At 35.7% G+C, this 26,180-nt stretch overlaps 2 protein-coding genes across 2 annotated transcripts; both read left to right on the top strand.

The window, feature by feature from the left end:
- Positions 1-3,184: 3,184 nt before the first annotated feature.
- LOC103499479 (small acidic protein 1) lies at positions 3,185-3,698 on the top strand. The gene has a single exon (XM_008462491.3). It carries the CDS (start codon positions 3,292-3,294, stop codon positions 3,478-3,480), a length of 189 nt encoding a protein of 62 aa, XP_008460713.1. The 5' UTR covers positions 3,185-3,291; the 3' UTR covers positions 3,481-3,698.
- Positions 3,699-13,350: 9,652 nt separating this feature from the next.
- On the top strand, positions 13,351-14,847 carry LOC127149395 (uncharacterized). Its single transcript, XM_051084606.1, has 4 exons — positions 13,351-13,479; positions 13,571-13,897; positions 14,039-14,215; positions 14,294-14,847. Exons 1-4 carry the CDS (start codon positions 13,411-13,413, stop codon positions 14,441-14,443), a joined length of 723 nt encoding a protein of 240 aa, XP_050940563.1. The 5' UTR covers positions 13,351-13,410; the 3' UTR covers positions 14,444-14,847.
- Positions 14,848-26,180: the final 11,333 nt, after the last annotated feature.

Raw genomic sequence — 26,180 nt, 5'->3', positions numbered from 1 at the left:
TTATTAAAATAAAAATAAATATTATTAATAATATACCTTTAATGTCAGTTATTAAATAGAGGTGTCTTTAATGTCAGTTTAAAACCAACATTAATCCTTCATCTTAAACCGACATTAAAGATTCATTTTTTTAAAACCGACATTAAACATTCGTGTTCATTTTTTACAACCGACATTAAAGCCCACTTTTCTTTAGTGTTATTGGATTCAAGATTATAGTATAGCGAGATAACGTGCTACTAGCGCCTAGAGTATATGTCCCTATAGCGAGATAACGTGCTACTAGCGCCTAGAGTTTTGTCTCGTAGGTACCGTATCAAGGGGTAGGGTTTTCATGCCTAGAGTTTCGTCTTGTAGATACAAGGAGTTTAAGGTATAACAAGAAAGAAAAGAGAAAATTGAAAGCTAAGTTTGAAAAGAAAGTTATTTTTGCTAAGTTTATGTATATATTGCTCAAAATTTTCATTATCATGTTTTGTTTTAAAAGCCATCACGTACGAGGCTTTATAGCTCATCCTTTCAATGTTTTATTTTTCTTACTGGTAGAGAATGTGGTTTCGGAGCCTGTTAAAGCTCCGCCTACTCTGCTAGAAGTTTGAATAGATTTTTGTACGGCTCAATTCATGCATGCATGATGAATTACAATTAAGTTAGTAGAAGACTTAGTAGTTGTTGTTTGTAATAGACTAGTTTAAGAGTTTTGGATTGAGTTTTGATTTGGTGTCATCATAGTTGGAACTCTGAACTTAGTTTTGTCTAGATAAGATTGAACAGGTTGTCCAATGGTTGGATAAACCTAAAGGTGTTTTGTAAATGTTTAAATTTATTGTTTCCAAGTTTTAACATTTCTTTCCACGCTTTATGTTTGATAACTTGTAGAAATACAAGTTATTATAGTCTTTTAGATAGAATAATGAGACCAAAACACATGAAAAATGTGTCAAACCTCATAGTTTATGTTGTAAATTTATAAATATTCGGAGGAAATACACTTTACATAAGCATCCAAGCTTGTTTGGCCCTATTTTTAATGTCTTAACACAGGATTATGAACAAAAGAAGAAGCTAGTGAATCACAGAGGAACTCACGCAAAGACTAGGTGAGAAGATCATATCAGAATGAGAGAATAGGTTCGCTAGAAGATAAAAGTGGTAGTTGAAGTTGATGTGACTTGACCAAGAGGCAGCTTTCGGTGTTGATATATTCAGAAGACTAGATTTCCTGCCTAAATCTACCTATATAAAGAACTCCATCTCCATTAAGAAAATGAGGTCTGAATGGACCACCCAAGTGGTCGACTGTGTGAAGAGCCAAATGTTTGTGAACTGCCCATGAGTGCCTGAAAGGCCCGATCCTAGAGAGTGGTGGGAAGGAGCAGCCTTTCCACCGTCTGTAAAGTTTTTCTTCATCTTTTCCAGTTAGTCTAAGAGTGAAAGTTTGAGGTTGAGTGAAGAAGATTCCATTCCTATCTTTTCTTAACTGGTAATGTCATTTCTATTCTTTCCATTTTTGTATATTTCTTTGTAATGTATTTGTTCATATTGTACAGTGGCCTAAGACCTATATTCTTTAATACATTTCATGTTTATATCTTTTCAATCTATCACGTTTGTTATTATTCATCTGTCCTTGTGCTATTGGTAGCTTAAGATTTATGATAATTTCTTGATAAGAAGGTTAGCTTATATTTCTTATTGCGTTAGTTGTGAGCTATTTTCATCACCTGGCTAGTGTATATTGCCAACTACCTGAGAGGGTAAGTAGCAAATATATGGCTTAGGCGCACAAGGAGGAGTTTGGAGACAAAATCCACCTTCGCAAGATAACTTCCATCATTTGTGTCTCAAAAGGAGAACAAGTGTGGGTATTAGGCACTGAGATGTTGTGACCCTTAAACGAGAAGCTATATAAGTCTTAGTGAAGGTCGTTTGGATCTCGAGAGGTGAGCAAGTGTGGTGTTTAAAGACACTGAGAGGTGCTCGCCTTAATCATAAGCTCGTTAACTAAGTTATATTGCATTAGGGATATTTTATTGCTTAATCGCTTGGTAATGCACAGACTTTTTTTCACCCATTCTTTTATGCCAGCTAGCTCACAATTCCATCTCGCATCCATTTTAATCCCCCTTTATAGATTCTCCGGTGTAGATAAGTAGATATAGTTTAAACTTACATGCTTTCACACTATATATTTTATTCTTTTATACTACCTAAATGCCTAGTGAAGCCTAGAACTAAGCTTTGATATCGATTCCCTACATTCGACTCTAAATCACCCATATAAACCTATTGTTTCGCTTACATTTGGGCAAGCAATAGGAAAACTTGTACTCAACGAGGACTTATGAGTTACATGATGACGAGATACATAGAGAGCATCTAATATGCATTGACCATGATCATTGACTCTTCATGTAGATTTAAATACCTTTCAGCTTAATTAGATAGAAGATATATAATAAAGCCATTCCATTAGTTTAAAAGAATTAAGTTAGAGGTAGTTGAAATGCTTTATAAGTGGGGGTTAATTCTATTTTAGCTGTAATGCTGAGCTGATCTCAGGCCAAGGTTGCCTTGAGATATCCCCGAGTTTAAAAAGATAAGCTAAAATGGAAACTAAAAACTAAGACATATAAACTTTTTAGTTACTTTTAGGAAAATATCTTAGCCATAAATTAAAGAATATGACCAACATGGAAGTTCCTCCATCACTTTTCCACCAACTCATCTTTGATTGGGGGTTAGTCATTTTAAGGCCAATTAGTTTAAATTAAAGTTCAATCTCAGTGATGCACTAGGCCGAGAGAGACCGAGATAAATCATTCAAATATTTTTTTAAATTTGGGAAGAATCTTGAGGTCGAGATTGATCCTGAGAAAAACAAAATTACGAGTTTTTTAAAACTGTGTTACTTTTGAAATATAAAACAAAAAGGTGCTAGTTTTGTCAATTCCCATTTATCTGGCTCATTGTTGATACAAGATCATTAAAAGTTTACGGATAAATGTTGGTTGAGAATACATGTTTTTGGTGAAATGTGAGTCAAAGATGCATTTAAAAAGTTGGATGGAGAGAGAAAAGAAACATATTTTTATTTCAATAGAGAAGGACAAGAGTGAAAATTTACCACAAGAAGTTGGTTGTAATATAGATTTTAGAAATGAGTCATTATAGAACTTGTTTTAATATTTAGGTTACTTTATCAAGGTTTCTTCTCAAATTCCCATTCGGCCAAGTTACAAATTCAAACAAGTCTATTTGGTTTCCATTGTTCATTTGGTTGCCACGGAGATGAGATCTTCACCGATGGAGTTCTTTGCGGAGCTGGAAGAACAGGGATCCACGGTCGCCATGGACGTCGACGATGTAGACCCACTTGAGATATTGGGCGAGGGTGTGATCTCCGCCGAGAACAAGCTCGCCGACGCCGATTTCTTCAACTCCTTCGAGGATGATTTTGATGACTCTGACGTCAACTGAGATTCTTTTTCGTGGTTTCCTTCAAAACAAGTAGTTAATTTCCCAATTCTATGTTCTTACTTCTCTTGATCAAACAAAGTTGATAGATCCTACCATGCCCTAGTTTGTTTCAGTCTTTAGGGATTTCACTGGTTTGCTTGGTGATAAGTTGAATACTTTTAACATGTTTTACTTTCTGAATTACTTGATTGGTTATCCCATAGTTTCTTTTCTCTCAAGCGTGGTGGTTAGCCTTGTAATTGTCATTAGTTGCAACGAAAAAGGGGAATGTGTTTATATATAACAGAAAATGTGAGAAACTGTGTACTTTGTTGCCACATAATTTTAGAGTGATTTTGAAATAGTTAAAATCTCTTCTTTCATTGTCATCGAAAACATTCAAAACCAGTATAATGTTCGATTTTACCCTCTTAAATACAATTTTCATACCATCAAAATTGATTTTGAAGGATTAAAAACATGATTAGGATTGATTTTAACTATTTCAAAACTACTTAAATATGTTGTTAATACTAATTGTCCTCTGTTTGGATTTTGAAGAGGACCATAGGTCAGGCAGAATGTCCTTGGAAGTGACTTCTTGGTTGAAAAATTTTGCCTTTTGCTAGTAAGTATGGCCTTCTCCGTAATTTCAATTATAGTTCATTACTGTGAGTCTAATTTTACTAATGTAGTATGGATTGAAAACATCAAAGTGGGGGCATCACGCATCAGTGTGTCATATTTATAAAATTTTATTCCACAACTATCTTGTAAGCTGTGAACACCCTTATTAATGGTCAAGGCCATGGTAAATTTTTGAATGAGTTGTTCCATTTATCATCTGTGAAGTAGATAAAATTTTCCTTACATTTTGGATCAACTGGTTATATCTGGACAATAAGGTTTATTTTGACCAACAAACCTAAATAGAATTGTTGATAGGTATTTTGCGCATCCTTCTTTTTCTCTTTAACGGGATCAAGGGGATGGAGTTGGAATGTGTTGTTATGAAGGGTTACATCATGGTGAATGGACTCTCATCATCTAAGCTTAAGTCGTCTTGATCTAGATCCTCATGTATGGTTTAAACTCGTCGATAAAACGTATGAGATATAGAATGACTTTTGATGTCTCCACCCTCCACTTGTCAGCTTGGAAGAAGGATGTTTGACGTAGTGAGACTTGGGAAGCCCTATGTTTCAATTGAACCCTTTAGTATTTAGTTTTTATTGAGTTCATCATTGTAACACGATACCAATCACCAAATGGGGTTGAGGGTAGGCATGATTATTGAATTTGATTTTGTAGTACATGAGTCTAGAATAACTTGTTGATTACCATCAGTGTAGAGTTTCTGTCTAAAGTATACTTGGCGTCCCATGATACTTGGAGAAGGTTGAAATACCAACGTAGGTTTCTTGAGGTAATTTTTGCTAGATCACTGAATGCACATTAGAGAGCTTATGAAGACAGTTGGACACAGTGAAGTATATGATGGATTTGCCACCTCACTCAAAATCACAACCACAGTGTGTGATGAAATGATTGCATTTGCTCTTAGTCATATGAATTATCTTCTCTGTGAGGTTATAGAAGTATTGATACTTGGCCTGATTGTATTTGTTGTTGAGCAACGAGCACAGTGAGCAGGAAACACGAACCATGAAATATAGTAACCAAGTTTCTAGTTCATGAAGATGATGCATTATGTATACGGCACACAGAAGAACAAACACAACTAGGAAGCTTTGGTCTGTGACTAATTCCATTCAAACACAGTAACTTGTTTAGGATTTGGAATTTGTATTTGGCACCTAATGATCCTGCATCCCCTGTGATCTGCACACTTTTTGCTGTCTTAAATAGCTTCCAACAAACCATAATGGATCCTTTAAACAGGTTTAGTCCGCACTAACATATTTCCTAGAAAATTTCTCAGGTCACCCGATGTGGAATTACTCCAAGCCAAGTATATCTATGGTTGAGCACCAAAAAGGAAGTGAATAGTTTTTTTTTCTTTTCTAAATAAAAGCATTTCATTGATAGGATGGACATAGGTAATATCATTCAATTCTTTTAACAATTTCTTAACCAAACTTTCATGTTCTCACGATCTCTCTCATTCGAATATAACCTCAATTCATTCATATACCATTCTTAAACATGCATTACAATCTCATTCGAATATAACCTCAATTCATTCATATACCATTCTTAAACATGCATTACAATCGCCTTCATAGAGGTGTTTATTTCTTCAGATGGAAGATTGAACAAATGCACTTATTCAGGTTCACTGTCTACTATGGGATCTTGAATTAGTGAACTACTTTAGGAACAAACTACCAATATCCTAGAATTGTTAACTGGTGAAAACCTAAAACATGAAAGATTCTTTAAACTTGTTAGCTACAGTGGAAACTGAAATGGGGGAAGAATTTTCAAGCTTGTTAACTAGTGAAAGTTGAGAACATGGATTCTTCAAACTTCTTTTGAATGGGAAGGAAGTGTAAATTGGAAGTTTCAAGTTTTGATCTTTCAACCTAAGTGTGCATGTGAAGCACAACTAGGAAGAATTTTTTGTGTGTCAATTTTTTAGTATTTTGAAAAATTTGCCATTTTGAGGATAAGCAACGAATTTATAGAACAATTGAACCTCAAAATCATTGTTCTCTTCTATTTTTATAGATTTTTTGTTCATCCGTAAAGTTTATATCATCTGTTAGTTTGAGGAAGAATATGTGAGTTGGGATTTGAATATCTAATCTGTTAAAAATGTTATCAATCCTATTGAATTAGTTTTATCATGTTTATATCAAACTTATAGTACATTTTTCTAATCAAATGAAACATAGTTTAACTAAACCAAATTCTTAGTATATATTAATATTTTTCAGTGTATTTGTAAAAACACCAAAAATAAAATAAAATAAACCACGTATGGTAAATGTAATAGAATTTACATCCTCTGGAATATTAATTGTATATGGCATATACTTGAAATCTCAATCAAAATGTGATCGATTTTCAATCTAAGTAATATGGAAGAAATTATTGAAAGCAATAAACACGAAATCACGATGTTTTTAGTTTTATTATTTTCTCATAATCATACAATAGGTACAAGAGGGAATGAATAAATAGAAGAGTACAAAGAGATAAAAAAGGAAAGAATGTCTAGGGTAACATTACCCCTTACATTGAGACGTAAATATCAATGAGGTCCAACTTGCTAACACAAAAGTCGAAATTTGGTCTGAGAAGCCCCTTGGTGAGGACATCAACGACCTATCGACTCGAAGGATGTACGAAATGCATATGCTCCCACTATCAAGTCTTTCTTTGATGAAATGTCGATCAATCCCAACATGTTTAGTTCTATCATGCTGAATTGGCTTGTTAGCAATACTAATAGTAGCTTTATTATACAAAAAGCAATACTAATAGTAGCTTTATTATGCAAAAAGCAATACTAATAGTAGCTTTATTATCACAAAAGAGCTTCAATGGAGTCTCACATCCCTGATGAAGATCAGACAGGACTTTCTAGAGTAAAATTTCCTCACATATTTCCAAACTCATAGTCTACATTCGACCTTAACATTGCTCTTGGCCACAAAACTTTGCTTCTTACTCCTCCAAGTTACGATATTGCCCCAAACAAAGGTATAATAATCGGAGGTAGACTTCCTATCAACAACAGATCCAGCCTAGTCCGAGTCAGTATATGTCTCAATGGTCTTTCTGTCTATATTTCTAAACATCAACCCTTTACCAGGTGTCGTTTTTAAGTATCTCAGAATTCTTTTGATAGCTTTCATGTGTTTCTCATAAGGAGCCTGCATAAACTGGCTCTTTCTGTCTATATTTCTAAACATCAACCCTTTACCAGGTGTCGTTTTTAAGTATCTCATAATTCTTTTGATAGCTTTCATGTGTTTCTCATAAGGAGCCCGCATAACCTGTTGACCAAACTAGGCTTCAAAGCCAGGCGAGGGGTTCATGTAGACCTTCTCTGCTAGATCTCCAGTTAGAAAAGCATTTTTAACATCTAGCTGATATAGAGGTCAGTCTTTGTTTACAGCTTCAGAAAGAAGGACTCTAACAGTATTCAACTTAGCAACAGGAGAAAAAATTTCTACATAATCAACACCATAAGTCTGAGTAAATCCTTTTGCAATTAACCTTGTTTTGTGTCTGTCAAGTGTTCCATCTGTTTTGTATTTGAGAGTGAATAACCATTTGCATCCCACAGGCTTGTGTCCCTTGGGTAGAGCACAGATCTCCCAAGTGTTATTCTTTTCAAGAGCTTTCATCTCTTCCATGACAACATTCTTCCATTTAGGACACTCTAAACCAATATGAATATTTTTTGGTATTATGGTAGAGTCAAGACTGGCAGTAAAAGCTCTGAACTGTAGTGAGAGATTCTCGTATGACATATAATTAGATATGGAGTGCTTTGTATAGGACCTAGTACCTTTTCTCAGTGCAATAGGAAGATCAAGAGAAGGATCATACTTGTCAAGTTTTCCTATATGACCTTGTTCAACTTCATTGTTACTGGTTTCTATTCTGACCTCAGTCTCATCACCACTTTTCTTTTCTTCCACATTTTCAAGAACAATAACATCAGACTTGTCATTCTCATTAATTGTATTAGTAGTATAAGGTTCAGTACGGTTTTCCATACCTTGATCTCGAGAGGTTCAACGTCTTGGACTGGAGCTGGCGGCTGACTAGTAGGGGACCCGACTTTCTTTCTGAGATTCCTCCTGTAATATGTTTTCCAAGGGACTTGGTTTGTGGGTAGGATTATAGGGTGAGGATCAATGTCAGACACGGTACTGGAGTAGGTTTGATAAATTCAAAGGTGCTGTTAGACTCCTCCCTTACACTCTCCCCCTGAACATGGCTAACGGGAAAATAGGGTCGGTCCTTACAGAAAGTAACATTCATACTAATAAAGTATTTCCTAGATGACGGGTGAAAACATTTATAACTGCGCTAGTGAAGGACATACCCAACAAACACACAAGCCTAAGCTTGAGGGGTAAATTTGGTTTGATTAGGGTCAAATTATTGACATAAGTGGTACACCCAAATACACAAAGAGGAACTTCATAAACAAGACGAGTAGAGGGGTAGGACTCCTTAAGACATTTTAAGGGAGTCTAAAGGTGGAGGATACGAGAAGACATTCTATTGATTAAATGAGCTGTTGTAAGAATAGCATCTCACCACAGGTATGAAGGAAAGGTAGTGGAAAGCATAAAGGAACGAGCTATTTCCAGAAGGTGACGATTTTTTCGCTCGGCCACTCCATTTTGTTGGGGAGTGTAGGCGCACGAGTTTTGGTAAACAATCCCCTTGAAGGCTAGAAATTCACTAAGGTTATGGTTTTGGAATTCTCGACCATTACCACTCCGAAGAATAACAATTTTTTTATGGAATTGTGTTTCAATAATGTGATAGAAGTTTTGGAAAATAGCGGAAACCTCAATTTATCGGTGATAAGGTAGACCCAAGGTAAGATGCGTATGATCATTAATGAAAGTTACAAACCACCTTTTCCCAGATGAGGTAGTGACCTTGGAGGGACCCCAAACGTCACTATAGATAAGGGTAAACAGTTGTGTGAGTTTATATGGTTGTGAAGGAAAAAAAACCCGATGTTGTTTTGTCCGAATGCAGACATCACAATATAACGAGGAGAGATCTATTTTATGAAAGAGATGGGGAAAAAATATTTCATCTACGTAAATTTCGAGTGACCTAACCGAAAATGCCACAACATAAAGTCATGTTTAGAGGTGTTAAAATAGGAAGACAGTAAATTAGTTGTAGAGATACTACTACCAGGAGTATCATCATTAAGGATGTAAAGTCCTCTGTTATGTTGGGCAGTGCCAATCGTCCTCCTCGAACTTAAGTCCTGAAAGCAAACAGACTCAGGTAAGAAAGTAGCTTTACAGTGCAGCTCACTGGTGATCTTACTAATAGATAACAAATTGTAAGAAAGCTTAGGCACATGCAAAACATTTTGAAGGGAGAAACCGTCAAGGAGGACTATTTGTCCTTTCCCAATAATTGGGGCTAAAAAGCCATCGGCTATCCGGATTTTCTCATTATCGGCATAAGGGGTATAAGAGACAAAGTGCTCCGAGAAACCTGTCAAGTGATCTGTGGCCTCCGAGTCCAAAATCCAGGGGTTCTTTCTATCAACACTAATAAGGTCAAGGGACTGAGACATACCTGACTGAGCAATGACGCTTAGAGTAAAAGAGCTAATATGGCTAGCAGTAGAGTCAGTTGGCTGAGAGGTGCTAACAGTCTCCTTAACATCGGTAAGCCCTGAGTTCTATTGGTCGTTGAAGGAGCGTTTGTTACCTCTTAGGGGGCCGATCGTGGAGTTTCGAACACTGATCCTTGGTATGCCGTTGTTTTTTGCAGTGCTCACAAACAAAAATTGATTTTCCATTATCATGGATCAAGGATCGAGCACTAAAGGCAATAGAGTTAGCTATATCATTTGAAGGCACCTTTGGAAGCGAAATTACCGGATTCTTTGAAATACATCGGTAGATTGGTCTGTGCCGAAGATGCACCAACTTCAAAAATAGCTCTCATGTAGGTTTGGTTAACCACGAGACCACAAACATATGGTTGTCCATAACCGGAGGGTGTCGATGACTCGCCCGCTTCAATCCCTGATCTGTTATCGTGTTGGTCAGCCCCGTTCTTATAGAAGAAAGGTTGTTGTAAAGGGTTGACGGATAGATTTGCACTGCTGTACAGATTTGACAGTTTTGAAGGTTGATGTCTAGTGGCGATGGGCGATGCGTGCAGCGGCGGATGACCGGGAGGGTGAGATGGTTGGAAAGGCGACGACGGGTAGAAGTGGATGGGATGGGCGGTGAGATTAACGGATGGTGGTGCGTCGGCCCACGTGTCTGACAGAGGCTGCGTGTGAAGTGGTTTCTGGTTGGAAGGTTGTGCGGATGGTGGCGAGGGTTGGCCCATTGGATAGATCGACGACGTCTGAATCCATTGGAGTAGTTTTTCCATGGTGGTGTCCACGGCGGCGGCGACGACGGCAGTGTCGGTGGCTTTTATTTTGCTTTGGGTGTTTTCTAAACTTTTTTCTAGGGCTTCATTGTTGCTTCGCTCTGATACCATATTGAAAGCAATAAACACGAAATCGGCTTACGTGGAAACTCGAAAACCAGGAGAAAAACCATGATGTTTTTAGTTTTATTATTTTCTGATAATCATACAATAGGTACAAGAGGGAATAAATAGAAAAGTACAAAGAGATAAAAAATGAAAGAATATTTAAAGTGAATTTTCTCAATGGGCTAAACCCACTAATTCTAACAGAAATAAAAAAAGTTTTGATATCGATGTGGAGTAAGAATCGATATTTTCACCGTATCATAGAAAATGGGGGTAATTAGATAAATAACAAAATAGAAAGTTTAGTTTGGAAATAGCAAAAACAAAAATTAATTATACAAATGACAAACTAAAAAAATTAAAAAAACAATAATACAAATTGTAAAAATTATAACTCCACTTAAAATAGAACTTCCACGTTCAAATAAAGAATTCGAAGACCATCTCGATAATTATAACCCCACTCAAGTATACTATAATTGAAATGCACACGAAAGTAATTACTCTAAATGACATGTTCAATTCTAATACACAATCCAACGACTCTCTCACTCTTCACGCATGAACCAAGAAAAAGGGCTCGCATCTTTTGTCCAAAACTAAGGAGAATCTCAAACATAATACTTTGACTCACTTTTTAATTTACATTTTTTATAAGAGAAATGTGCAGGAAGCTTATCAGCTAAAGGGTAATTAACAATGTCAGCGTACCATGGAGTGTGCATGTCTAACTTGAAGAGATATTCATCAAAGAAATGCTCCTTTACCAGATTTTTCTCTTGTTTATGAACGATTCTACTTAGTTGATTGGCAATGGGGTTGTCCATACCTTTCTTATCCTTCATTGTCAAATTGAACTCTTGAAGTAAGAGTATCTATCTGATAATCCTTGTCTTGCTCTCCTTTTTGTTTACAAGATATTTAATAGTTGCGCGATCAGTAAACAAAATTATTTTTTATCCTATTATGTAGATACAAAATTTATCAAGAGCAAAGATTATAGACAAAAACTCTTTTTCAATTGTGGAGTAATTAGCTTGAGCAGAATTTAAAGTTTGAGATGCAAAATATATAGTATGCAATTTGTTATCTATTCTTTGTCCTAGCACTGCACCTAATGCAAAATCACTTGCATCTTGTCATTTTTTACAGTGGCAAAGATAATACGTGTGACAAAAATGTATTGGTAAGGTTGTCACAATCAAACAATAATATGTTCGAAAATGAAATGAAAGTTGCTAAGGGTAGAATGCTTACCAAAATTTTTCTTGTCAAAAGTAATCCGTAAAACCCTTACTAATATGGTAGTGCATCGGCAAGTTGGTGTATCAAACCCAAAGGAATGGAAGGGAAGAATCAATCTTGAAACTCACTTGAAAGAAATGGTTAGAAACATTCAAGAAAGCATTAAAAAAAATTGCAAGGAAATTAAAGCACTTATGTAAGAAAGAGGGAAGACAATTTGTTTAAGATTTTCAATTCAAAGTCAAGATTATGAAATGATTCACTCAATTGATTAAGGAGAGGCAAGAGGGATTGGAAGTTTAGGGAATTGTTTATCATAGGGAAAATGAAAATTGCAACCAAGATTAATCTCAAAATTACTTGATCAAGATTCAATACTTTTTACAAATCAATAATAAAAAAGTAATGCACAGGGGAAGAAGTTGCTTCAATTATGCATTAATTGTTCAAAAAGAAATTAGGGTAAGAACTTCTATTCAAGCAATTTGACAAAATAATAGATTGCCTAATTATTATGCCAAGAAATTGATGCTTAGAATTTGGAATGAAAATCAATTAGCAAGATATACTTGATTTCAAAAAAATTGAGTCATATTGCATGCTTATGGATTAGATCACAATTTGCAATCAAGAGAATTATTTGAAGAAGAAAGAACATGTAATTGAATACAAATTGCAGAGAAATCAAGTAAATCAAGCAACCCCAATCAAGATTTGAATCAAGAATAAAAAATGGATCAAGAATTATGAAAGAAATTCAATTTTTTATATTTTTTGAGATTGTTAAGGGAGGTGGAAGATGAAGGAAAGGATTATATAAGTTTCTTACTAGGGGGCGTTGTTTGTACTTTTGGTAGGAGAGAGTTTAACATCATAACGGGTCTATAGGGTCCTAAAGAGGAGTCTATTCAGTTGGTTGGGAATAGTAGATTATTGGAGAAGTTTTTCAAAGAAAAGGAGTGTATTTTTGGAATACGAGGGTGATGACGATGGTATTGTGAAATTAGCTTTAGTCTACTTTATAGAGCTATCTTTGTTAGGAAAAGATAGGCGAACCAAAGTCGACATTGGTTTTTTCAAGATTGCTGATGATTGGAATACATTTAATTATTATGATTGGGGCGGGATCGTTTTTGGACGCACGCTAAGTGCCTTAAAAAGAGCCTTGGACAAACAATATGCCAAGGAAGAAATCAACTAAGACAAAAAAATATACTATCAATGGATTTCCGCATGCATTACAGGTATGCTACTTCTCACTTCAAAACTTATACATCATTTAAAATTAAACGATCGTTTAGTTATTTTAAACGATCGTTAAGTTATTTTAAACGATCGTTTAGTTATGTTAAACGATCGTTTAGTTATATTTAAATGATAGTGAAACCACTTTTTATATATCTATATATATCTTGTGGCACTTCCTAAACTTGTTTGTCAAATGTGGAATAAGTTTGGGCATATGAGTCTATACCAACCATCATTGGATGTGGTGTAGATAAAGTAAACGATGATGCCATACCACGAATGCTGAAGTGGGTGTGCCAACAATCACCAAAGTCTCAAACTATAAGCCAGGTGTTTGACTCGCCAATGGTAAGTAGCAAGCAATAGTAACTAACTTAAGGATCGCATGATTTTGTGCTTATTTCTTTGTCCTAAATACATTTTCCTTTTCTCTTTGTAGTTGATAATTAAGGTGGTCATTGAGATGACACATGAAGAGGAGCAGTTGAAAATTGCTTCAGGTGAACCTTTTGAAAACCTCTGCTCATCTATCATTGTTCAGTTGAAGAATGGTGGTTCAAAAAGAGGAAGAGAAGTTGTTAACGATGAAGGTGACTTCAAAAAGAGTAAGAAACAAAAGTCAAAGTCCAAGATGAAAAAGGCTATTCGGAATCTCCAAGATCGAGTAGTGGTTGTTGAAGGGCAACTTACTAGTATAAAATCAGATATTGACGAATTGAAGGGCATGATGTCAACCATATTGAAGCACATTGGACTTCAAAGAAAGGTTATGAATCAAACTGTTAATTGTATTGATGTTAGTTGTTTCATATTTGGTAATTACTCATACGTTAAGTTGCATGTTCTCGCTAATCTTGATGTTTACTTTCTATTGATATCCACACTAATTTATTTTGAGGTTCCATAGGGTGACGAAGGAGACCGCAAGCGGTTTGAAGGCTTAGTAGATCATACACTAGAAAGTGAAGAAATGGATAATGCTAAGACCGAAGATGTTGACACAGGCGGTACCCCTAATTGGTTGAGGATGCCAAAGGAGGATGACACAAGTAATGGGGCAAAACACATTGAACTGAAAAAGAAGGTTTGGTTCCATGTTCTTGCTAATATTGATGTTTAATTTCTATCATTATCCATACTAATGCATTATGAGCTTCCATAGGGCGACGAAGATGTTCACACTGTCGGTACCCCTCCTTGGTTGAGGTTTAATATTCAGTTAAAGAAGTCAATCGACGTGTTGGAGAAGAAGGTCGAGATTGGTTTAGAGGAGCCAATCAATATGTGGAGAAGAAGGTTGAGATTGGTCTAGAAGAGCCAATAGATGTCGTTGATGATGAGGTTGAAATGAGGACAGTGGGAAAAAACTTCGTACTCATTTTGATTCAGACATCACAGAGATAGAACCATTTCCCACTCAACGACCACACGTTCGGCCCGCCCGTAGGAAGCATGCAAGTGTTTACCTATCAACCCCATATACAACTTTACCTAAACGGTCTATGACATCAACCACCACTACCCCATATACACACGTTCGGCCTCTCAGATTGTGGCGTATTCACCATTAAGTATTTTGAGTACATAGCTGTTGGTTTTGATTTAGATACATCATGTCAAGAAAATTACATGTCGTACTTCAGAAAACAATTGACATTTCAATTATGAACCAACACTCCTATGTATTGAACTTTTTTGCAAGATTTGTAGTAGTTGTATATCATGTATGTTGCGAAATATGTACATAAATAACAAGTATCAATTATTCTCAATGTTGCAAAACTACTTGTAGGTAAACAATCGCTTAATATTTTTTATGATTTTAAGAAGATCGTATAGACTTTACTAAACGAATGCTTAAAGATATGTGCACGATCTTTTACATTAATGTGAGACATATAAACGATTGCTTAATATTCTTCACCTGAACGTTTAGGAAATCATTTAATATTCTTTTAGATATTAGTGTGGTTTCTATAAACGATCGCTTAATAATTTTTATGTTTATTAAGAAGATCGTTTAGACTTTACTCTAAAAGATCGCTTAAAGATATGTGCGCGATGAGTATTTCTCTACACGAATGTTTTGTGATATGTATCTAAACGAATACAAATATTAACTCAAAAGTACAAGAACCAAATATATATTTATTTATCAAAAGTATTTATTCGCTCGAAGTTCCAGTACATACCGTTGTCTAAACAGTTTCATGTTTTGCACAGTTAGACAACCATAGTCAGTTTCAGTTACAAGGCATTTAATAAATTTAGAACAAAAAATGCCACAACCCAGTGAACGCCCTTTCTATAATGTGGCTTCGATCTGCGTACTGGCCAAGGGATATATTTGAATCGTTCTGAATGAAGGTTCACTCCAATTGAAATTGCGAGTGAGGCGATGCATCGTGCATGCATTTGAAGAGCTTGATCCACAAGTTTCTACTCAACATAATTTGGCATTGAGTCGAACACGTAGATCTTACATTTTATCATATCAGCTGCAATAGCCAACCAGTGTTCTTTTATGTTGATACAACCAATCACGTGGTTGGCGATGCATCGTGCATGCATTTGAAGAGCTTGATCCACAAGTTTCTACTCAACATAATTTGGCATTGAGTCGAACACGTAGATCTTACATTTTATCATATCAGCTGCAATAGCCAACCAGTGTTCTTTTATGTTGATACAACCAATCACGTAGTTGACATCTCCCCACCTTGGTTTTTCTTCGAAATCACCAACAACTGTGTTGAAATAGTATTCCAAATCTTTTTCTGCCCATATATTTAATTGTGCTGTTGTGTCTGTCCATTCGGCTTTTTTATTGTCTCGTGTCACCAGATGAGTATAAAAGATATGTTGCCAAACTATGCAGTTTGGTTTATTGATTCTAGTCTTGAAGAACAAGTAAAACAATTTAGTCATAATATAATGATGCAGTTTAACTTCTATACAAAAAAAAATTAATGAATAACTTACTATAAACGCGGAATCTATTATTCTAAAAGTATGCTTGCAAAGTTGCTTAAGATGCAACATTTTCTCATGCAAGTGGGATAATAACAAATCCATGGTCTACAAAGAAAATTAAACGATCGTTTAATGAATGAAAGAAGAGTATAAGCAATCATTTAAAAAATGTATATGCGATCTTTTACTTACTAAGCGATCGTGTAATATATATAAACGATCGTTTAGTTAATATAAGCGATCGTTTAGAAAATACGAGTGATCAATTACATATAAAATAAAATTTGGAAAGAGTACTTATGTCTCCAAGTATCCATGTGTTTTCTTTAGGCTGTTTGAAAAAAAAAATTTCTGGTTGTGGAGACTACTTTCCTTTCTTCATGAGTTGTTTTTCTTGAACTTTTCCATTCTAAGTATGTCTTCCATAATTTTGGATCTACTTGCCACATGGGATTATATCTATCTACATCTCTGATTTCGACATCTGGGACAGGTATTGTAGATTCTGATATGATCTTAGTAGATGTTGTGGGTGGATTAAATTGTTCATCTTCACCAGGCACCTTCTTATTTGTTATTTTACATAACTTTCTTCTCTTTATTGGTTTTTTGTTGTTCATCTTCATCACGCACCGTTACTAGTTCTTTTTCAACCAAAGTAACTGTTTCATAATATTTTTGAATCTCAACCTGTTGTTTTGTTGTTTCCTGCAATGTATGATATTATTTTTCGATCTGTCACGAAGCCTAGATTAGGCACCTCCCTTATTGCACCTTTCAATTTTTCTAAGAACCACTGTATTGAGTCATCTGTTTCTCTATCAACTACTCCAGAGGCTAGAGAATAAATCTGATTGTTACCATCTAAGCAAACGGCCACTATCAACTGACCTCGATATTTGTTCTTAAGAAATGTTCCATCCATGACTATGACCGGTCTAATGCAATTTAAGAATCCTCTGACACATGGACCAACAACCATAGAAAGATATTTAAAGAAATGATTATCTTTGAGTTCCATGTGAAATATTGTACCTGGATTTGTAAGTTTGAGTGCTTCACCATATCTACGCAAAAGATTATATGACTCTTCAGGAGACCCTCGCACTTGTTCATATGGATTTTCTCTGGTACGCCATGCTTTTTCATAACTCATATTTATGCCATAGTCTTGCCTCATGTCTTCTATGATATCACGTGTTTTGTATATGCGACCGACTCCCTTGAATTTGGACTTTATTAATTCTCAAACAACCCAAGATTTTGCTTGTCTATGGTCACGATTCAAAAACTCAAGAGAACACGAATGAACTTTGACATACTTTTTAATCTTGAATATATTTGAATCCTTCAATCTCACCGCTCGCAATCTCCAACCACACTTGTTGTCGATGCATCTACCAAAAAGAATCTCTTTTGTAGGCTTTTTTACTACAAACTGAAAAAAAATTTCATTGCCAACACAGTTAATCTCATTGATAAATCTCTCTTGCAAAAAAATATTTGTCCTACATCCAACTCCTCACTTGTAAAGCTTTCTTCGGACCAACCACTTCTTTTTGTCTTCAACTTTCGACTAGAGGAGCTGTAATGAACTTTACTTTTTCCTTTGCAATCTTTTGTAGGAGCATCTCTTTGTTGTGGGATGTCAAACAATTCATTGTTCATCTCAACTGACTCCCATGTAAAAGTATTATCTTTTGGATCATGACTCATATGATTCCCATATAGCCAAATTGGTCCCTATCATGTTATCACACAAGCCAACCTGAACTTCACCAATATCAACTTCATTGTCATGTAATGTATCCATTCCAATTGGAGGATGAGGGTTTAAATTTTGACCTTGGTTGCTCCCAGATACTGAATTGTAATCTTTGTTTAACACTTTCTTGCTTTGATTGCTTGTAGGCTCAAATGATAGATATAGGGGGACCTCCAATGGATTTTCACTAAGAATATAAAACTTCAAATCACAGTCATTGCTTAACTCAAATGGAGGAGCTTCCTTTTCCCCTTTTATCTCATATATACATTTTATATTTATGTCAAACGGGTCAACTTCTACAAGGTCATATAATTCATCCTGTAAATCTTTGTGTGTTATTTCTTTACTGACAACAATGCCTCTTAATATTTTCTTCGTCCCTTATCCCATGCACCACTGTAACGCACTAAAATTCGAACATGTGACATCCTTAAACTACTTTAAGTTTTTTAGTTCCTGCAAAAATTGATTTAAACTTAAGAACTTACGAGATGCGTGCGAGATCTTTGCGAAATGCAAAGAAATAACAAAAATAAATGCGAGATATGTGCGAGATAAAGCATGAGGGCCTAAGAGACTTACTAAACATGCAAAGAATAGCTCTAAATGGATTAGGAGGTGTACCGATTTGATTTTGAAATAAATAGTGAAAGTTTGAAACATGCGAGATGCGTGCGAGATACGTGCGAGATAAAGCATGAGGACCTAAGAGACTTACTAAACATGAAAAGAATAGCTCTAAATGGATAAGGAGGTGTACCAATTTGATTTTGAAATAAATAGTGAAAGTTTAGAACGTGCGAGATGTGTGCGAGATACGTGCAAGATAAAGCATGAGGGCCTAAGAGACTTACTAAACATGCAAAGAATCGCTCTAAATGGATTAAGAGGTGTACCAATTTGATTTTGAAATAAATAGTGAAGGTTTGAAACGTGCGAGATGCATGCGAGATACGTATGAGATAAAGCATGAGGGCCTAACAGACTTACTAAACATGCAAAGAATAACTTTAAATGGATTAGGAGGTGTACCAATTTGATTTTGAAATAAATAGTGAAAGTTTAGAACGTGCGAGATGTGTGCGAGATACGTGCGAGATAAAGCATGAGGGCCTAAGAGACTTACTAAACATGCAAAGAATCGCTATAAATGGATTAGGAGGTGTACGCTGTAAAGAATCGTAGCAGCATAAAAAATTGTTCACAATGTAAGATAATACAGAATAGATAGAAAACAATGTAGACAAAAAAAAAACCTCTATTCCTTCTCTTCTATTCCTATTGCTTACTCCTCCTTTATTTGACCCAACTAAATCCTCTAGTTCATTTCATTTTTCACTACCCATTGAACTTTCTAAGAACCTAAACCAAACTTTGACTAAACTAATTTTTAAGAACCTAAACCAAACTTTGACTAAACTAATTTACAGCAAATAAGTCCATTCCAAAAACCAGACATTTACGGATGAAACTAGCAACAAATACCCCAACCAAACATTTACAGCAAATAAATTGAAAATGGGTTAGAGATGAAACTTACTGAAATAAGAGAAAACGCTCGAAGTTGATTGAATGGTTTGAAGAGGAGCGACGAAATGCACTGGACGATCGACGAACGACAAGCGACGAATGGCAAGCGACGAACAGCAAGCGATGAATGATCGGAGTATCTTCGAACGACACTGGAGCAGAGTATCATACCACAGAGAAGGGAAAAGGAACTCTACGTGAAAGAGAAGGGAAAGCGATTGTGGAGAGAAGGGAAAGCGAACGTGGAAGAGGGAAAGGAAAAGAGAAAGAGATATTTAATGAAGGGCATTTTTGTCCATTCACACCTAAATTGTCCTAAAACTCTTTATTTTGAAACGTTATCCCAAAAGTCATTTAACCCTCATTTTTTAACCTATTTTTGGCAATTTTTCAATTATTTTTGTGTTGCATGAGGTGAACTAGTGACGTCTAATGTGCGTAGGTGGGTCAAAACGACGACATTTTACGATGTAAAATCCAAAAATTAAATGCTTTTTTTGGGGTTCGAACTCGTGACCTGAGGGTGGTTCACGCGTGAAGGTTTATTCAAATCTTTTGAATATTTATCAAACTGCCCCTAAACTTTGAATTGCTCTTTCTTCATCGTTCGGACTCCATTTTAGGTGATTTTTGTTGTGTTGAGTTCGTAACAAAGTCTTATTTCATATTCTGCACAAAATATTAATAAATATATGTATGCTATGGATTGAGAATAGAATTGTTATTAAGGGGTCAAGAATTGCCCCAACAAAAACTATAAAAGAGTTGTAAGGTCTTTCATTGTCTTCATTGCATGTGACCAATTTGCCCATAAGATCTTGAAAGCCATATTTAAACACCATCAATCTTAGAACTTCATTATTGAAAATGATGTTTAAAGTAGAAACAAAAGCATAAAACATGTCACATCCCCTCCCAGACACCTACTCTAAACCCGAGAGATTGCGTGAAGTCAATCGATATCGCTCCCCTTTTAAACGAGACTAGCTGACCCTTTATCTTTAACCTTTACATGATAAGCAAATGGAAGTAAAATACACAACAGTTACATAAAGCATCCATGCAACCCGTTAATTAACAAGTTTCTACATAAGTTTTATTCAGACACTTTGCAGACCTATATTTACATGAAAACAGACTTCAACTCCAACTAACTCTAACCTAAGTTTGAAAAAAAAAACTATAATACCAATTGTACATAATTTCAAAACAATAAGACACGTAAGAAAAGGAGACAAAACCCTTCAACAGTTAGACAACGATGAATCTGGCTCTAGAACACGCACGACCTCTACCTAGAAGGTGGAAAATAGTTTTGAAAGTATGAGCTAAACGAGCCCAGTGAGTCATAAGTTTTGAAACAATATTTCATAAACATTTAAGCATAGACATAAATGATATCATAAATATATATGTTAACTTGGCAAACATTTTAGAAATCAATACGTAGGTACTGGTTTTCCTTGTCTACGACCAAGAATCTACTCCTCAAGAGATGGTAGAGCTAATCAATACCAGATCTAAACTTCAGATATAAGGGCATCCCAAACATTGATCCTCAGAACTAGGTGTCCTTAACTCCAATCCTCAAAACTAGGCATCCCTAACCTGTTCCTCGCAGATAAGTGATAACTTGTAGAAATTCAAGTTATTGTGACCTTTTAGACAGAACAATGGAGCAAATATGCATGATGAATGTGTCAAAACGCGTAGCTGTTATCGCAAATTCATAACTATTAAAGAATGCAACTTACATAAGTCTCAAAAACTTGGTCGGGTGTATGTCATGTATTTTAATGATGAAGTGAAATTCTAACACAAATGTTTGGGTTTTTAATGCGGCGGCGTAATCATTACATTTAATTTGAAATTTGAAATGAAACGTTTGGTGTTCCCGAAACCCTAAACATTCCATGGACTTTTCCTCTACCCGATAAGCTTTGCGAGGATGTTATAACACCTAGCGTGTTTTGAGTTAAGACCAACTCGCATAGTGTTCTTATTGCATAGTGTTCTTATCACATAGAGCCCTACTCGTATTGCCTAATTGTTATGCAAAAGAATTCTCGACCTTCCTAACTTGTTAAAAATTATACTCTAAAAAGCTAATGACGAAAAGCAGCAAAGAAATAATTACAAAGAAAAAGAACGTAGACAAAAATTTATATGCACAAATTTTTTTATGCATCTTTGTAATGAAGATAAGGAGATCATCTAAAGTGATACATTCCAAAAGCATCCATGTGCTTAGGTTCTTGGGCGTGGATGACTGTGGTCTCACCACGTAGTGCTCCGCATAACCATCCTAAATGCATTGTTTCTTCTCCTGAATGACTTTGATCATTTATTGCATAACTCTTTGCTACACGATTATTCACTGCAATAAGTCTCTGCTCCCAATCGTTCATCATAATGTTCAAATGATCCTTTTTTTGGCCTTTCATCGCATAGTTAGCTAAGACAAGATATCTTATTAAACTTATCGCGTAGACCTTTGAATTGTTCACCTTAAGATAAATCCTCCACAAAAGGGGATTACACAATTTTAACTCCGCGCCTTTGAGGTGCTTAGTTTCATTTACTTTTAGTCACATCAACTAAGGTTCCTTTTGTCATTGCCGAAAGATGTACTCAGTCTCTGGGGCGAGTCCATGCATCATAGACCTCTTCATGTGATCGTCGACTGAACGTGTGATTCACCAAAATTAAGTTTTTAACCCAAAATCGAAGTAAAACTTTATCTCTAACTTTGAAAAATCAATTCTCCAACAATTATGCCAAAAAATTACTTGTTATTTTATGTGTATATGGAAAAACTTGGTTGGGTGGTTTTGGAGTACATGTGTGCATTACATTGCTCATTTTCAAATAATAAATATAAAGTACAAGTTTTCCTATTGCTTGCCCAAGTGTAGCGAAACAATAGGTTTCCTGGGAAGTCCAGGGTCAAACACAGGGAATTGATATCAAATCTTAGTTATAAAGCTTACTTCTTCATCTAGGCAGTATACAATATTTATCTATATAGTATAAAGTAAATGTGTCTAAGCTAACCTAATATCTACACTTGAGAATTTGTAAAAGGTGGTGAGAATTGTGGAAAGATGGGAATATGAACTAACTTCTATTTGAGGAAAAGTGAGGGAATGTCTCTGCATTGCTAGGCGATTAAGCCATGTGGCAAGCTTGATACGATAGAGATGAGTCAACTAGTTTGTCATTAAGGCGAGTACCTTTCAGTACCTTAAACACCCCACTTGCTCGCCTCTCGGGATGAAAATGATAAAACTTGCTTAAGTGATACCTATCTAGAAGTGGTTACTTATAAGACTTATATTATCTCTCTTTTAAGGGTGGCAACCTCTCGGTGCCAAATCACCACACTTGTTCTCCTTTCGAGACACAAGTGATGGAGGTTTAATTGCAAGATGGAGCCTATCTCCAAACTTCTCTGTGCACGTGTTAGCCATATCCTTGTTACTTACTCTTTCAAGTAGTTGGCGACAGACGTTGGCCAAGTGGTGATTATAGCTCAACTAAAGCAATAAAACCTTATACTCTAGACATTTTATCAAGAACTTATCACAAGCCTAAACTACTTATAACACTTCGACAAATGAATAGTGAAGGAGTGATGGATTGAAAGTGGATAAATATGCAATGTATTAAAGAATGTAGGCCTTAGGCCAATGTACAATATGAACACTATACATTACAATGAAATACAAAATTGGAAAGTAAAGAGAATGAAGAATATTACAAGTTAGGGGGAGAGAAATGGTGGAATCTTTCTCTATCTCTAAGCTTTCAATTACAAGATTGACTAAAGAAGAAAGTAAGATCTTTTACAGAGGTCCTCTCCATCGACTCCAATGGAGCTTTATAGGTCTTGGCCCATTCAGACCAGCTACTTCACTTGGTAGTGATAGAGTCCTTTGATAAGCTAAGTTCAGCGGGAAACTTCTATTCTTCTAATCATGTCAGCATCGATTGCAGCCTTTGTCACGTCACATCAGCTCCAACTTCCATTCTTGTCGGTTAGTGAATCCTCACGTGTTGATGTGGTTCCTCACCTAGAGATGTTTGATTGCCAGACAAGCTTCTTATCACATATCACACACTCCTCTGTGATTCACCGACTTATTCTTTTCTTTATAATCTTGCGATAAAATATTGAAAAACAGGGTAAAGTAGCTGTGGAGATTTACGCAAGTTGTATTCTCTCATATTTATGAATTTGTAATAAAAGCTACACGTTTTGACATATTTATCATACGTTTTAGCTCTATTGTTCTACCTAAATGACCATAATAATTTGTATTTCTACAAGTTATCAAATTCCAACAAATGTTTTGCTATAATAAAAAAAAAACATGACAAACATAACCCTATATGTGGAAACTAACTCTTGTTCCATGGCTAAACATCTATTTCCTCTAGATGCACTAGTAAATAATACAATGTTAACCCACACTACTGTAGACAAGATGTGTCCCTGAAATTTGGTGAATTCCGAATGGAACACATAAGTTGGTGAATCTCGAAGGGAACAAAAAAGTTGGTGAATCTCGAAGGAACAAAAAAGTTTATGAATCCCGAAGGAAACACAAAAGTTGGTGAATCCCAAAGGAAACACAACCTAATTTTCAAAGCCTTCTGCAGACTAGGCAAGTAATCCTCGAACCTCTATCTTATATTATGGATACTAGAACTCCATATTGACTCACTATCTCGTCGATGTATAGCTTAGCTAACTAATCTAGTGTAAACGTCGCTCTGATAGGTATGAATTGTATTGTCTTTGTGAGTCTATCCACTATCACCCAAACACCATCGTATCCATTGAAAGTACGAGATAATCCAAACAAGAAATCCATAGTGATATGCTCCTACTTCCACTCAGGCACTGGTAATAAATTAAGAAGTCATGCCGGCCTTTGTAGAATTGGCTTAACTTGTTGACATATCAAGCATATATCAACATACTCTGTAATCTCTCGCTTCATCTTAGACCACCAATATGTCTTTTTCAAGGTTTTATACATTTTGGTATTTTCTAGATGCATGGGGTAAGTTGAACTGTAGGCTTCCTCTAGGATAGCATCCTTAAGCTTTTTTATGCTTGGAACATACAATCTTACCTACCTAACAATGGCTTCTTCTGATCTCAACTCAAGCTCTACCTCTAGGCCTTGCTTGGACTTTCCAAGCAACTTCTATAGTTTAGCATCTTCTAGTTGTCTCCTCACAATCTTAGTTACTAGTGAAGATCTAACCTAAAACTGAGAAAACAAACTCCCCAACCTCTCTACAACTACAACTGCTTTAGAACTCTTCAACTTTCTCAACAGAGCTACTTAAGCACCACACAACATACTCTTCAGAAGTCTTGACTTCCTACTCAAAACATTTACTACAACATTAGCTTTACTTGGGTGATATTCTATAGTACAATCATAGTCCTTAATCAACTCAAGCCATCTTCTCTACCTCAAGTTTAACTCCTTCTAATCGAAGATATACTTAAGCTCTTATGATTAGTAAAGATATGACACTTCTCATCAAACAGGTAATGTCTCAAAATCTTCAGTGCCAATACAATATATTGTTGCTAACTCTAGGTCATGAGTAGGGTAATTGTATTCATGCTTCTTCAGCTGCCTTAAAGCATCTGCAATCGCCTTGCCTTCTTGCATAAGCACATAACCCAGACCTTGCCTTGAAGCATCACAGTAAATCACATACTCTTTTCCTGACACAGAAAGAGTTAAGATAGGGTTAACCTCTTCTTCAACTTCTAGAAGCTCTGGGCCCACACTTGTCTGACTACTCAAACTTAGCATTCTTTCTTGTTAATGCTATTAAAGGTAATGTTAACCTCGATAAATCCTCTTTGAAACATCTGTAGTATTCTGCTAAGCCTAGGAAACTACATATTCTATCACAGTAGTAGGTCTTTCTCGGTTAACAACAACCTTGATCTTCTGCAGATGAACACTAACTCCATCCACTAAAACAACGTATCCTAAGAACACTACTTGATCTAGCCAAAACTCACACTAACTGAACTTGGCATACAATTGCTTATCTTATAGTGTCTGTAACAGAATCCTCAGATGCTCTTCGTGGATCTTCTTATCAAGAGAGTACACTAGTATATCATCAATGAGTACAATCACGCACTCATCTAAGTATAAATGAAAGATCCAGTTCATGGGATCCATGAATACTACTGATGCATTCGTCATATGACATTATTAGAAACTCGTAGTGCCCATATCTTGTCCTGAAATCCATTTTCAGAATATCAGATTCCTTCACCTTTAACTGGTGGTATCGCCATTTTAGTTTAATTTTGGAGAACACAGATACTCCCCTTAATCGGTCAAACAGATCATTGTACGAGGCAAAGAATACTTATTATGTATCATGACTTTATTCAATTTCCTTAATCTATACATAACACTAAGTGTGTCATCTTTCTTCTTTACAAACAGAATTGGAGCTCTCTAAGGCAATACACTAGGTGTAATGTATCCCTTGTCCACTAACTCTTACAACTACACATTCAACTCCTTTAGCTCGTTCGAAGCCATTTTGTATGGTGCTTAATAGATAGGTGTTATTTATGGCAAAGCTCGATGGTGAACCCACTTCCTAATCAGGTTGCAATCCTGAATAAGTCATCTGAAAAAACATTTAAGAACTCTTTCACCATTGAACACATTCTCTGGTTTCAACTTCTCCTTTTATATTTCTACAGCATGTGCAAGAAAAG

The sequence above is a fragment of the Cucumis melo genome, chromosome 5, assembly GCF_025177605.1.
Source record: "Cucumis melo cultivar AY chromosome 5, USDA_Cmelo_AY_1.0, whole genome shotgun sequence".
In the NCBI taxonomy this organism is placed as follows: domain Eukaryota; kingdom Viridiplantae; phylum Streptophyta; class Magnoliopsida; order Cucurbitales; family Cucurbitaceae; genus Cucumis; species Cucumis melo.
This window is presented reverse-complemented; position numbering and strand designations above follow the sequence as displayed.